Source organism: Rhizoctonia solani, chromosome 14 (assembly GCF_016906535.1).
Source record: "Rhizoctonia solani chromosome 14, complete sequence".
NCBI classification, from domain to species: Eukaryota; Fungi; Basidiomycota; class Agaricomycetes; order Cantharellales; family Ceratobasidiaceae; genus Rhizoctonia; species Rhizoctonia solani.
Window position 1 is genome coordinate 93,821 of NC_057383.1, and position 13,350 is coordinate 107,170.

Genomic DNA, 13,350 nt, shown 5'->3' on the forward strand with positions numbered 1-13,350 from the left:
TTTTACTCGACCGCTCACTCGCTCTCCTATTTGTACTGTACGATTACACGTTTTCTGTTCTTGTTTTGTTTTTGTTCATACCCTCACCGCTCGCTTGCGTTCATGTCTATTCCTACTTCATGTCTATTTTCATTTTCTTCCATCATGCTTAGTCTACGCTTGCTTGCACTCTTGGTCTCTTCCCTCTTGTCTGTCCTTGCTGGATGCTATCCGTACAATTTATGCCAATCTGAACATCGTCATTTACTAGATACATTCTTGTGGTGCGAGTTTATTGTTACTAGATCGTCAGCCCCGCCGTCGTCAGCTGGTTCAGCTTGTCCGGCTCGACCTGGGCGAGAAGCTGCCTGATGGGCTTGCTCGAGTCCTGGAGCGCCGCACCGAGCTGCTCGACGAGGTACTGCCTTGGGTCTTGCACATACGACGCAAGGTCCGTCTTGCCCCCCTCGGATGCGGCGAGACGCGAGTACCCAGCCTGGTACCCGGCCCCGGCTTCTTCATAGTCGATGGCTGTGACCACATCATCGCCCGTGGCCGACTCGGTGCTCGACTTGGCGAGCGCTGCGGGCGAAGTGTACAGTCCCAATATAGCTTCGAGAACACGCGGCCTGCACAAAATACGCCCCCAATGAACATCACGAAGCATCAATGTAGATTCGTATCGGGACAAGAAGGTTGGATGGTCGCGTGGCACACGAGGGAATAACATCGCATCATTCGTCATATCCGACGGGTTTAAACTAGAAGGCAACTCACCACACGTTCGCAGCGGGGCTTGCACGCTATGCTGGCTCTGTACCAATAACCGCGTCAGTCCGACCGAGACCACTTTTTGGTCGCGAAGTTGAGTACGCGGGACTTCGGGCAGGATGACATGAGTCAGCAGCTGGGTCCATAGTCTGTAATCGTTCGCACAATTCTTGGTCAGCATGCACGATCAATCATGTTGGTTCAGGGGATCAAAGTCAGCCCTGCAGGAGCCAGACGCCCGCCCAAGGCACGCAAGGGATCCCAAGCCATTCGGTCCAAACAGGGTCGGTGCGATTGAAGCCGGATCCCGGCAGAATACGACCCTGGCGCCTGGGCGGAACTGGACGAAATAGATATGGTATGCGACGTACCCTGGTTGAACGCTTTCAACAGCGCCGATGAAAAAATCGGGTCCCATGCCTTCGGCACGAGACGCCATCGCGGCGCACGCAAAGTGCATAAACCCGTATGAAAATGCGGGTGTCTTGTTCGCTTGGAGTCTGCGCGTTAGGAATTAGATTCAAGCCTCATAACGGTGCAAGGTTTCACCAAGTGCCCTCGCGGAACTCAAAATCCACTCACCGCGTCATAACAGTGACCAAGATCCCGTTGAACAAGGGCCCGAGGGTCTCAACCGGAAGGTTAGCGAGAAGGATCTCCAAGAGTTCAAACCCATAGACATCGTTTACTCGGGAAGGAATCAGACGCTGTTGAACAACTGCGAGTACCGTTCGGACGTCCACGCTATTGGGATCCTTGGAGATGAATGCCTTGATCAGACGCACAAGGGCAGGAACATTTCCGCGTTGTTGCCAAACGGCAGGGGTAAAGAGGATGCCAACCAGCGAGCTGTATGCGGGTGGGACCGTGTTGGTGTGAATTTCGAGCATCTGCGCGAGAATTTGGAAGACGTAGGGAATGAATTCTAACAAAGGTGAGTCGGAAGATCACAAGCGAATTCGAAGAGCTTACGATCTACGTCTTGCTGTATGATAACCGTAAATGGGCCGAAGAGCTGCCCTTCGAATTGTTCCACGAGCTGAGGGTTACTCGAACATACGAACCTAACAACACTGTCAGTACATACCGGCTATCCAAGAAAGCAAAACTCACCGCATAAGGGCAGATATACTCTCGAACGTATATTGGTTAAAGTTCGGGTTGCTTGGGTTCTGGCTAATCGCGCCGAGGATGTTGACCAATTTCGTCAGGACCGTGAGGTAATTGGGTGTGAGGGTCTGTCGAGCAGTGAGAATTACGCGCATAATACCTACCAAACGCAACGTCACTATTCGAAACTCGCATCTGGAAATACAGGTTTGGACGTACATTTCATTAAATAATCATTCTCTGCAATCTTCTGGGGTGTCCCTCCGCTCTCGATCACAGTAAATAGCGCCGACAAGATATCGTTGGCAAAGTCGTGAATGTCAGCTTGGGCAAAGCTATTCACATCCAAGGCGTGAATCAGACGCGTTGCAACCAAAGAACCGAGCAAATGTTGCATATCAACTTCCATCCAGGATCCTACCAAGCACAGGGACGTACAGAAGCTTTCCTCCATTCTTGATGAATAAAATTCTCTCGATCGCGATGGCTGCATAGGCCGAACAGACATAATCTTTGGAGGAAAGGTGGGTAACAAGGAGGCGCAAGACAGGGAGCAGTTGCTCCTTCGTGAACTATTAAGCGGGAGAATCACGATGGAACAAGGTCGTCAACGGGGTGGATACACAAATTACAGGAAACCCACCTGATTCCTGAACATGTGCACAAATCGAATCGCATCGACCTGCAGAATTGGGTGGATGCTCCCAGCCGGGGCTTGCAAATCGCCGGCAACGTGGTCGAGGAAGAACTGTACGACGTTGACATGGATGTTGGTGCTTGTCACACCGTGCTATTCGGCATCATATGTCAGACCAAGCTAGCAGCGAGAAGCTCGTAGACTCACTTGCATAGTACTTCCCCTTGCCGCTACGGCACTCAACAAATAAACTCCCGTATCCTTGTGCATCCAAGCCTCCTCCCCTCCTTCACCAGATTTGTACTTGGCGACAAGAGTCTCAACAGCCTGGTTCACCATAGCGGTGATCTGAGCCTCGAGGCCTACACCCATCAGCGCACGTAGCAAATCCGTTGCGGCACCTCGCCTTCCCGTCACTTCCACGGCACCTGAACCAGCGCTAGCGGCGGAACCGGAGCCCAAGTCGCGACGGATGTACTCGAGAGGATCATCCTCGAATTGCTCTACTTCATGCTGGCGAAGGGGAACAGATGGCAAGACAATGCGCGTGAAGAGGCCTTGGAGGGTGGATTCTTGGGAGAAGAGCTGAGTATGAAGACCGGACTTGACTGTGACTGAGAGGAAGCGGACAGATTGGGCGAAGACCTGAAAAGAGGATTAGTGTTCTGTAGTGCCTTGTGAGAGTGGTTGGTCTGGACCAATAAAAGCAAATGGGGTAACAAAGATAACGTACACCATCCTCCCTGACCTCCGGACCCATTCTTCCAACCATCTCCCACACGGCCTGTACGAATGCAGGCATACGTGTTTCGAAGAGTTCATTATATTTGAGCACAAAGAGTTCTGCGATTTCGAAAATGACTTGATGAGCATTGTGAACGGGCGTGGGGGTTGGTTCCTCGGGCTAAATGCAGAAAGTAGGTTGGTCCGAGTTGTAGTTGTCAGTCGAGTTTGTGCATGGAATAGCATAAGATTTTAGGATGATCGTCAGGTCATGCAGGTGCAGACATTAAGTGTAGACAAGCTCACATCTCCTTTAAGCGCCTCCGGATTCCATGCCAAAATCTTCAAAAACAAGCCGTCATCTCCTCCACTAACTCCAAAGAATTCTGGAACCGAGTCTTCAAACACGGGCTAAGAAAAAGACCCCCTTTAATTGCTATTTTGATTCGCTGTCACTGGACTCACCGGAATATCTTGGTCTACCAAGTCTTCATAAAGACACAACAGCAGATGTAGCGTTTGAGCTAAAACCCTATGCTGCTCTTCTGGCAAGCCTGTGGCGCCACCTCCAAGCAAGATGCCTGTGACGTGCCTAAACATGCCCAAAAGTGGTGTTCCAAGTACGCCCACCACGGCATTGATGGTAGAAAATAGCCTGTCGCTCCGAACCTGAGATTTCCATGGGGCACAGACTGCATGGGCGGCTTCAAGCACACCGACGTTGACGTTGTAGTCAGTTTCGGAGAAAGAGGAAGTCAATTGTTCCATGAGCGTTGGCCAACGATCAGGGTAGTCCTCGCCAGCAACTATTGCCAAACTCTCAGCTAGCTGGGGTCTTGCCAATCGATCACTCTTGTCTGCGCCAGACTTGGAGAGAGCGAGCATAGCAGGAACCAGTTCCGCCCTGACCGCGCCTTTGTCGGTATCATTGATAGGAAAGTCTTCTTCGTCGGGGGACCATCGCCTCTTGACTGTATTCTTGAAATAAATACTGGCTGCAGTTCGTACTTCTGGAGGATTCGATTTGTTCAAGGGCAGAGACAACAGATGTGACAGAAATCCAGGTTGTTTCGACGCTTCGTCTAGCTGTTTTTCCGCGGCAAGTCGCGTCGCAGGATTTAGCGAGGCGAGAAGAAGATCAGAAACTGACATCCTCTCAGATTGAATATTATTCTATTTCGAGAGTTCGATTCGTGACTGGTGATGAGACCAAGAGAGAAACACGAGGTGTCTTCTGTAGAGAGTTGAGGGTAAATTAAAGGATACGCGTTGAGCCACGTGATCAACAATGAAGCGCCCTGTTTGGTTTGGCCATAAAGAGGAATCCATGACCGCCAACCGAATGAGGACATGCCCTTATAGTTCTTGTACATGGAGATCCTCCTCCTCCAGTACTTCGTGATAGTAGTGGCTCGAAGCACCTATTTCGGCCATCTCCAAGTCATCAAGCAAACATACAAGGCGCGCATACGCCGGGATACGGGTGCCCTCGATCTGTTCGTATTCGACAAACCTGGGGGCGATTTGATTCGTTTCTATGGAATCAGCCACTCAAGGGTGGCCCTCGAGTCAGGTCTATTTGGCCCTCATGATCAGATCGGACCCCCGCCGAGGGATAAATCCATATTATTGCTCAACCTTCAAGTGACACAATCTCAGCCACTGGGTCTAACACTCGTGTCTCCTATTCAGCCATACAACAAGAAGCCGAATAAGAAAGACATGAATAATTCGCTCGCCAAGTTCAACAAATGCTAAATCCTACAAAACTTTAACATACCAGTTTATTCACTGCTATTTTAGCGCGAATAAGCTATCTAAAAACGATTGGCGAGTTCAGAGCGTCCCGAGGGACAGAGTATACTTAATCTTGTAAAAATTAGTTGAATCTGGTCACCTTCATCCTCCACGGGAATGCTGCAAACCACGTTGGCCCTCCGATAGCTTTGTATCACCCGGTCTTTGGTCGCTTCCTGAGAAACTTACAGTCTCCTGATATACTTTCCCTCACCTATCATCACAACGTGGCTGGAAGTTTTTCGATTTCCCAGAAACTCTATGAAATCAAAATCGAGGGTCTTACTACTAATAGGGATGATAGTGATAGCTATCAACTGGGAACTCTACTGGGAATGCTTATTGAATTGAAGGAGATTGATGCACGGATAGGCCGAGGAACCATGAGTAACAATGGTGCTCAAGCTTCGTGTATAGTTATGGGAGTGGAGAATGAAGTAGGAGCTGCTGGAAGCGACCTTTCAATACGAGCCGTCCACGGGAAGTCTTACGCTCAATCTAGGACAGGGCTCGTCGTAAGCACAATTATGGTAGTATACACTGGTAGCGTGGACCTCGGACGAAACATTGATACTGGCCTACCTGTATGCGTGTCCAAGGGTATCCAGAAGCGATGGGTCTTTTTCACAAACAAGACCTGGTGTTCGAAGCTACGAAGAATTCGAAAATCATATTTGTGAACAATGAGAACGCGGCAGTGGCCGGCATTAGATTCATAGGATTCAACTAGTGCAAAAATCACATGGAGCGCAGGCACCCATTCAACATGGATTCAACTCTTCATTAGGCACAAGACGTGGGCCTAGTTGCTAAAAAATCAGAGCACGACTTTGAAATGCTGAGCTTGTACCGCTAACGATATACCATCCGTTGAATCAATGATATGAAACATTTGTTTTCCTTGGTCGATTTCTTCGCGACCTAATACTTCAATGTATAAATGTGAAACATTAAATCCAGTCCCATGACCTTCGTTAATGTTTATGCATAGCCATATAAACTTTGAGCATATAAGGTCTCTACTTATCGGATGTATATATGTGACTCGGTCGGCGACGGCGTCGCCTAAATAACAAGTCGTAACACACACTCGATATTGATGTTAAAAGTAAAGACAGGGGGAGTGGGGTCGAAGTCCCCGGGACCTTATAAGGTACCCTGGTCGATACATGCGTAAACAGAAGAAACCAAACGAACGTATATAGTTAGCAATCAGTCTGAACAGAGCACCGGGTACAAGAGTAACGCTAAGAGGGGTAACGATATATCGTAAGGGTAACGCATACACCAGAGCTAGGCCTACAGTGATCGCGTAACCCTTACAGAGCATCGATATCAAAGGAAACTCCATGCCTGTGAAAATAGTTCAGTAGCTCTAAGTCGAACCTTACTACGCGAGCATATAGCTCCGATTTTTATCCACGAGTTTCATTATTGCACCGTTTCTTTTCAATTGCAAGTTGATGCATCGCAACTGGTTCAGTCCGCAAAACTCAGGCGTGAGCTCAAGCACCGTATTGGATTGTTATTTTCATTTTTATTTTTTATTTAAAAAATACACGTCCGTAAATTAAACAACGGGACTTGCGTGTAATCTAGTCAAGTCACTCACAGAACCGGTTCAGGGACACTATATGAGGCACAAGATAACGAGGCGCAAGGCGAGAGAGACCACAAAAAGGCAGGCAATAGCGGCGCGACTCAGAACGAAAACAGCAGGGACACGACTTGCGCCATGGTGCAGGTACCACAAGAGCTCATGGCGATGCCGAAGGGCAGGAGAGGAGAGTCATATGTTGCATGGCTCTCGTAAACTAGTGCAAGTTAGCGGATTACCGCAAAGGGCTTTGGAGCAATATTCATAACAAATCTTGTCGAAGCCATTATACTTACTCTTCAACTGTTTAGTCCGAAATTTATACAACCTCGACCTTATTATATCTATTTTTTTATTTGCTTGCAGCATGATATTCTGGCCAAGGAATGTTCGAGATCAAGACCACAAATTTGTTTCAATAAGAGTAGTCGGTTATTATTGGTCTCTGGGGCTCGGTTAATACACAGGCGTGGATTATAATATGCCCAAGTCATTACGAGCAGACACAGCTGAAGGTGCCCTCTCCGTGTATCAAATCTCCGTGGCAGCTTGTTCTGTCATTAAAATCCTGTAAGAGAAGGTGAATCAATCGGTAACAGATCCTCAGAAATGGTCTGGCAAGCTACTCACTGGTCCTTGTAGGAGTACAATGTGCTTTCTTGGGAGCAAGTACGCTTAAAGGCAGCTCCCTGGCACGTCAGCCCAGCGCAGCACTTGGAGAAATCACTGCATGGCTATTATAATTCATCGGTTAATGAATAGAATGAGCAAGGCACTGTAAGGAAGGGAACAATAGATGGGTTTCTTACGCGTCCTTCCAGTGTGCAATCAGGGCCACTTGGATCTTCACATGTCCTCTTGAATCCGGCACCCTTGCATTGGAAGCCAGAGCAACATGCATGAAATCCATTGCATTTCTGATGTGTTTCCGTTAGCTAGTGCTTGATGCTGGCACACTTAAGATGTTGAACTGACCTCGCCCAAACCCGAGCAATAATTATTTACCCCCAACAGGTTGCTGGCAGGGGAGCCGCTAACAACTGAGACAGAGAGTGCAATGAGGCCAACAAGATTAAAGCACTTCATGTCGCAAGGATAGCTAGTTACGATAGACAGTCTTCAGTTTGTGGGTACTGGAAGTGGCTAGGTCGAGGATTCGCTCTGACTGACCTCGTTGAAGAGCTAACTCTATGCACTTTTATAATGTCATAACTTGGTCCGAGATCCGAATCCGGCTGACGCCTACGCAAGGCTTTCGTGTGGGCACCCCATCCTGAAGTATTGAAAGAAGAAGGAAGCCTACATTGTCGAGAGCCCTGTGGACATGACGATACAGATGGTGGCCCTTGAACTCGGGTCCACAGTATGCCGTAAGAACGTAACCTTATTCAACTAAAGTAATAAATTAGAATTGAACAATGTAAAAGCTGAACATACTCACTTTGCGGCAGCACAGATATGACAAGAGGTATAATGATAGGCGGTCTAGATCTGAGGTCGTTATCAATGTGTGAATATCTGAGCCGCTGAGCATAAAATGCAATGTTGAATAGCAACAACTTTAATATTCGTGTTAATGCTTGATGTACAATGGCTCCAAAAAGGAAATGGTATACTCTCTCTTGTTAGCAATTGCAAGCTATGCCGTCGAGCACGGCCGAGATGACGGCGCATTATGACGTTGCTGCAGTCCACAAAGGGTCAACTCGCGATCGATTCTTGGGTTATGAACTCGAGTTTTGACAATCGGGTGCCAGACGAAGTTTCAAAGGAATCACGGGGGATGAAGCTCCACGGTTCGACCAACCCGAAGATTGGAATTTACCCAATTAGGCACTACTACCATCATGGTCAGAATATTGATCGAGCCTCGCCCATGGCCACCCAATACTCGTATCGATGAAATAGCTAAGAGCTCCGATCGAGGACCTCTCGAGGTCGCCCCCCACTTCACCGCCGGTGTCGCTACCAAAATTCTGGAATGAATCATGGTGATTCCTGTCTCAGGAGCTGACCTTGAGATTTCAGCTTAGCCACTCAGTTCTCATCGCTCACCGGTTACACGCAACCAGCCTGCGAGTGCTCCCAGCCGCCCATCTGACACCATTCATCGACCGGCAACAGGTCTCATGGTGTCTATGTGGGGCGCTGGTCCCTGTTACTTATATAATTATTAATTTACTTACTAGAAAAAATTATGTACGTACCTAGTATGACTTTACAACAAAATATACCACTACTCATAAGTCGATGTCGGGTGGACACACGACAAGAACACAGACCCAAGATTGAGATACATAGGTGTGAGGTACAGAATGTGAAACACTTATAATTTATTATCCAGTTAACATTATTGCAACTCGTTCGTTTACCGAAGGAACTCGCAGTAGTGGTATCGGACTCGTCTTCAAACCTCCTCGACAATCATACGGCGAGAAAGCGATGGTCCTCTTGTCTCGCTCAGAGTGCTTTCAGATAGCTCTCGTTCCTTCAAGCTCCGCATTAGTACCGCGTGCTCATCATCGTCGGGTACATAGTCAACTTCTAACTTGCCAGTCGAGGGATGGTTGGATGACTATAAAACTTTACCTTTTATGTGGCCACCCCTGCACTGGATAGGATAGCGCTGTGAACACCCTGAATGTTCTCGTGGATTGCTCGAGATCGTCCGGGACCTTTCCCACAGCCATTTAACCTCCAATTACCTATAGGTGTTCTTCTGGTCTGCGAGCGCGGGTAGAACCGTAAGTTGGTCCGACATAGAGCGGCATCCAGAATCTTAATTGGTGATCTTACTTAGTCTTGAGCAATCATCTACCGAATGGGGCGTTTATGTGAGAAGGTACCTCGACTGAGTACGATGTCGTTGCCTTCGGAAAACATGTTTTTGAGGCGTTTACATAGTTTTAGCCCAATTCCAAATTTGGGGTTTGGGTCTTGCTGATCCTGTTTTGGATGGTTTTCTGTGATACATATGATTTTACTCCAGGCAAATTCAGCAATATGACTACATCTATCCCGGTGTAACGAGAGCACGGCGCCATATGGAGTTACTGGGCACTTGTTGTCGGAACACTTTGGGTAAACTGTAGTTCGCTTGTGATGTAATATTCGTATAGTGATATCGTCAGAAGACCGTCTCTATATCACAGAATAGAAGATCTCACTGGCTCAACTCCTTGGCACCCAATGCAATTATCATGAGGAGATATCTCGACTGAGTACAACACAGATCTACCAAGGATATACAGAAACCGGAGATCGAGCACTGGTCTAAATCCAGGTTCGTCCCGTTTATAGCATTATTCTCGCTTTTTGGGGTCTAAATTAAAACTTGAATGTATGCGCCATGTGTGCGATTCCATTCTTGGATCAATTGGAAAGTGGGTTCTATTTTGGGGAAGTTGACGGGCGCACCCACCCAAATGGACCCAGATACGTCATGCTATGAATCATCGCTCTCGTACAGCACTCGTCGCATTCACTATGAGCTACTTGGCAAAGTCACCACGGTCGGTGAATAGCCTCGTACCCACTGTTTTCATTTTGTTCTGCAACACCCCTGTGGTATCAAATCCAGTCTTACCACGGCGTCGAATGCACCTGCACCATCAACAAGTTCACCGTGAACTGCTGGTCAAGTCGACGGATCGACACAGACAAAGATAAGAAACCCATCGCCCATTGACAGGATAGACAACGTGCCTAGGGGTAGACCTTCGTAACGGACAGGCTAGGCGAGTCTGACTAAACGTCATACCGGAATTGGTCTTGCCGGCGGGAACGGAGTATCCGCCATCGGACCGCTTTCCACTCTCGAATAGACAGATACTCCCTACAAAGTACGTACAGGCAGGTCTGGGCGGTGCGTCGAATCTCATCTTGTATCTATCCAAACCTCGCAATGCACATGCTCGAAGACGCGGGGCGGATCGACTGAGTTGACGTCCTGGGAAAAAGTCTGCACGTGATTCAGGGACTTGGGGTTTTTGTTTCGGCCACCGAGCCTTCCGTATCTTACTCCCTCCCCCGACGTCCGTTTTCATCCCTTGGCGACAGCTGGGATTTTCAATATTCAACCAACGACTAGTTATTTTTTTCTTGATTATTTGAACTAGTCGATAGTTGGGTGTTGTTACCCGGGTCTTGAAACAAAATGCCGTCCCCTATGGCCTACTCCCCTTCCCCTTCACCGACCGCCAAGTCTATCTTTGCAGGGACACGAAAGAATATTACCGCGTCAAGCTCGTTGGAGGATATCATCCGTGCTGACACGACTGCGAGGCAAAGGAGAATGGACCGACTCCGAGCTCAACACCGGCTCTGAGCTTTGGTGCGTTCTTTCCCTACTTTATTCTATTTTAAGCGACCGAGGCTGACACGGGCGGTGTCTTAGCTTCTTCTATAACCGATCCAGACTCGGAGGATGATATGCTCGAGCTGACTCTCCCTTGGCTCGTCCTCAAGGCATTCCCCCGACCTCGAATACCCCCGCATTTACGACCCGACACGTCGAATTCGGTCACTGCGCCAATGAAGACTATCGCCATACCAGTGCACATCCTACTGGGCAGCCATTCAAGCATACGGAGAACAGATCCCCCATACTACGTCTTGCTCAGTACATATGTCAGCTATGTAGTCCTCATTGTAATTGGTCATATGCGCGACTGGTTCGGGAAGAGGTTCTGGAGGGAATCGTATAAGCATTTGATGCCTCACGACGTACGCTCCCTTTTTGCTTCTTTTTCTCAATTTGGAATTAATCCCTTTTCGGGTAGGGTTATGCCGCGTTGAACTCGGATTTTGATTCGTTCTACACCCGTCGTCTCAAGACCCGCTTGGATGACTGTTTCTCTCGCCCCGTGACCGGAGTCCCCGGACGTACCATTGTCCTGCTTGATCGTGCCACCGACGACTACAACAACACTTTCAAATTCACCGGCACCCATACTCGCGCTCTCAACGTTTCCTCGTACAATTACCTCGGTTTCGCTCAAGCTAGAGGTGGCTGTGCAGATGCTGTTGAGGATGGAATCAGGCGGTATGGTGTCAACGCTGGCGGAACCCGACTTGAATGCGGAACACTTGATTTGCACATCCAGGCGGAATCGTTGGTCGCTCGCTTCCTTGGCCAGGAAGACGCGCTTGTCACGTCTATGGGTTTCGCTACCAACTCGACCACGATCCCAGCGCTTGTTGGCAAGGGCTGCCTCGTGATTTCGGATGAATTTAACCACGCTTCCATTCGTTATGGTGTTCGTCTTTCTGGTGCCAGTGTCCGCATGTTCAAGCACAACGATGTCAAAGATCTGGAGAACCTTTTGAGGGAAGTTATTTCCCAGGGACAGCCCAGGACCCACCGGCCTTGGAAGAAGATCTTGGTTGTCGTCGAGGGTTGTACTCGATGGAAGGGTCTATGGTCAACTTGCTTGAAATCATGGAATTAAAGAGGCGCTACAAGGTCAGTGTTACCCCTTTTCATTATGCTCCAGAGACTGACCATAAGTATAGTTCTTCCTCTATGTCGATGAAGCCCATTCCATTGGTGCTCTTGGTCCTCATGGACGTGGTGTAGCAGATTACTTCGGTGTTGACCCTCGCGAAATTGATATTCTCATGGGAACTTTCACAAAGTCTTTTGGTGCCTCGGGTGGATACATTTCTGGCTCTAAGGCCGTCATCGACCGCCTTCGCCTCAGGTCTCACGCCGGAACGTACTGCGAAGCCATCGCACCTGCCGTCCTCGTCCAAATCATTGCTTCCATGGGATCCATCATGGGCATTTCACCACCCCTTCCTGCCGCGACGACCGTGGTCGGCCAAGAACTCGTTCCCGTTCATCCCGGACCGGCCCCTGCCGAAATGCTCCCATCATGGCTGAACCTTCCCCCCATTTTGCGCGACGGTAGCGAAGGCCTTAATCGTCTGAGGCGATTGGCTTTCAATTCACGCTACCTTGCCCGCGGTCTTCGCAAACTCGGGTTCATCGTTTATGGCCACACCGACTCTCCTATCGTCCCCCTTTTGATCTTCAACCCTGGTAAAATGCACCTCTTTTCGCACATGATGCTCCGTCGCGAGACACCCATTGTCGTTGTCGTCGTCGCGTATCCTGCCACGCCCCTCGTCACTTCGCGAGTCCGGTTCTGCCTGAGCGCGGCGCACACCAAGGAGGATATCGATGAGGTCTTGAGGGCGTGCGATGAAATCGGTGATGCTCTCGACTTGAAGCACGGTCTGAGCATGAGCGAGCGATGGACTGTCGATCAAGTCATCGATAACTGTTTAGAAATCGTCAAGGACGACTAGGTGAACGAAATGGATTTTCTTTTTTAAACTATGTGTATGGATGGTGTTTTGACTGTATCCCTCTCGATGCATTGTGTCATTCCCTTGATTTTTGACTGTGTGATGATTATTTACAGATTTTCTAATGTTTATATCTTGTGTTGTTTTTTTGTTGTGGTAATGCATGTCGCGTTTTATGTTGGAATGGCTGGACTTGGTTTTTGCGCGAGATGCTCGTGTTGGGTGTGCGGCAAGCTGAATTTGATCACGCGTCGCAACGCGTTGGTGCTTATTGGTCGGAAGTGACACGGAGAACCTGAAGGACACGAGATCTGTTTTCAAACTGCATTCACCTTAGTAGTTCTCAAATTCCGAACATGTTCATCAGATACTAATATACCTCAACAAACTCTGGCCTGAATAATATATTTTTCGGGGGGTGGGA

The 13,350-nt window shown here is 48.7% G+C and overlaps 2 protein-coding genes across 2 annotated transcripts; one reads left to right on the plus strand and one right to left on the minus strand.

Annotated features, from left to right (window-relative positions):
• Window positions 1–280: 280 nt before the first annotated feature.
• On the minus strand, window positions 281–4,372 carry RhiXN_10695 (exportin-2; the record flags this gene model as incomplete). Its single annotated transcript, XM_043330511.1, has 12 exons — window positions 281–899; window positions 1,122–1,250; window positions 1,333–1,675; window positions 1,723–1,814; window positions 1,864–2,020; window positions 2,080–2,195; window positions 2,299–2,432; window positions 2,504–2,650; window positions 2,705–3,142; window positions 3,231–3,401; window positions 3,527–3,631; window positions 3,686–4,372. The coding sequence occupies 12 exons, from the start codon at window positions 4,370–4,372 to the stop codon at window positions 281–283; spliced, it is 3,138 nt and encodes a 1,045-aa protein (XP_043185856.1).
• A 5,667-nt stretch (window positions 4,373–10,039) lies between these two features.
• RhiXN_10696 (aminotransferase class I and II protein) lies at window positions 10,040–12,926 on the plus strand (the record flags this gene model as incomplete). The annotated part of the gene is made up of 6 exons (XM_043330512.1): window positions 10,040–10,126; window positions 10,899–10,947; window positions 11,011–11,339; window positions 11,396–11,917; window positions 11,971–12,078; window positions 12,129–12,926. The coding sequence occupies 6 exons, from the start codon at window positions 10,040–10,042 to the stop codon at window positions 12,924–12,926; spliced, it is 1,893 nt and encodes a 630-aa protein (XP_043185857.1).
• Between the last annotated feature and the right edge of the window lie 424 nt (window positions 12,927–13,350).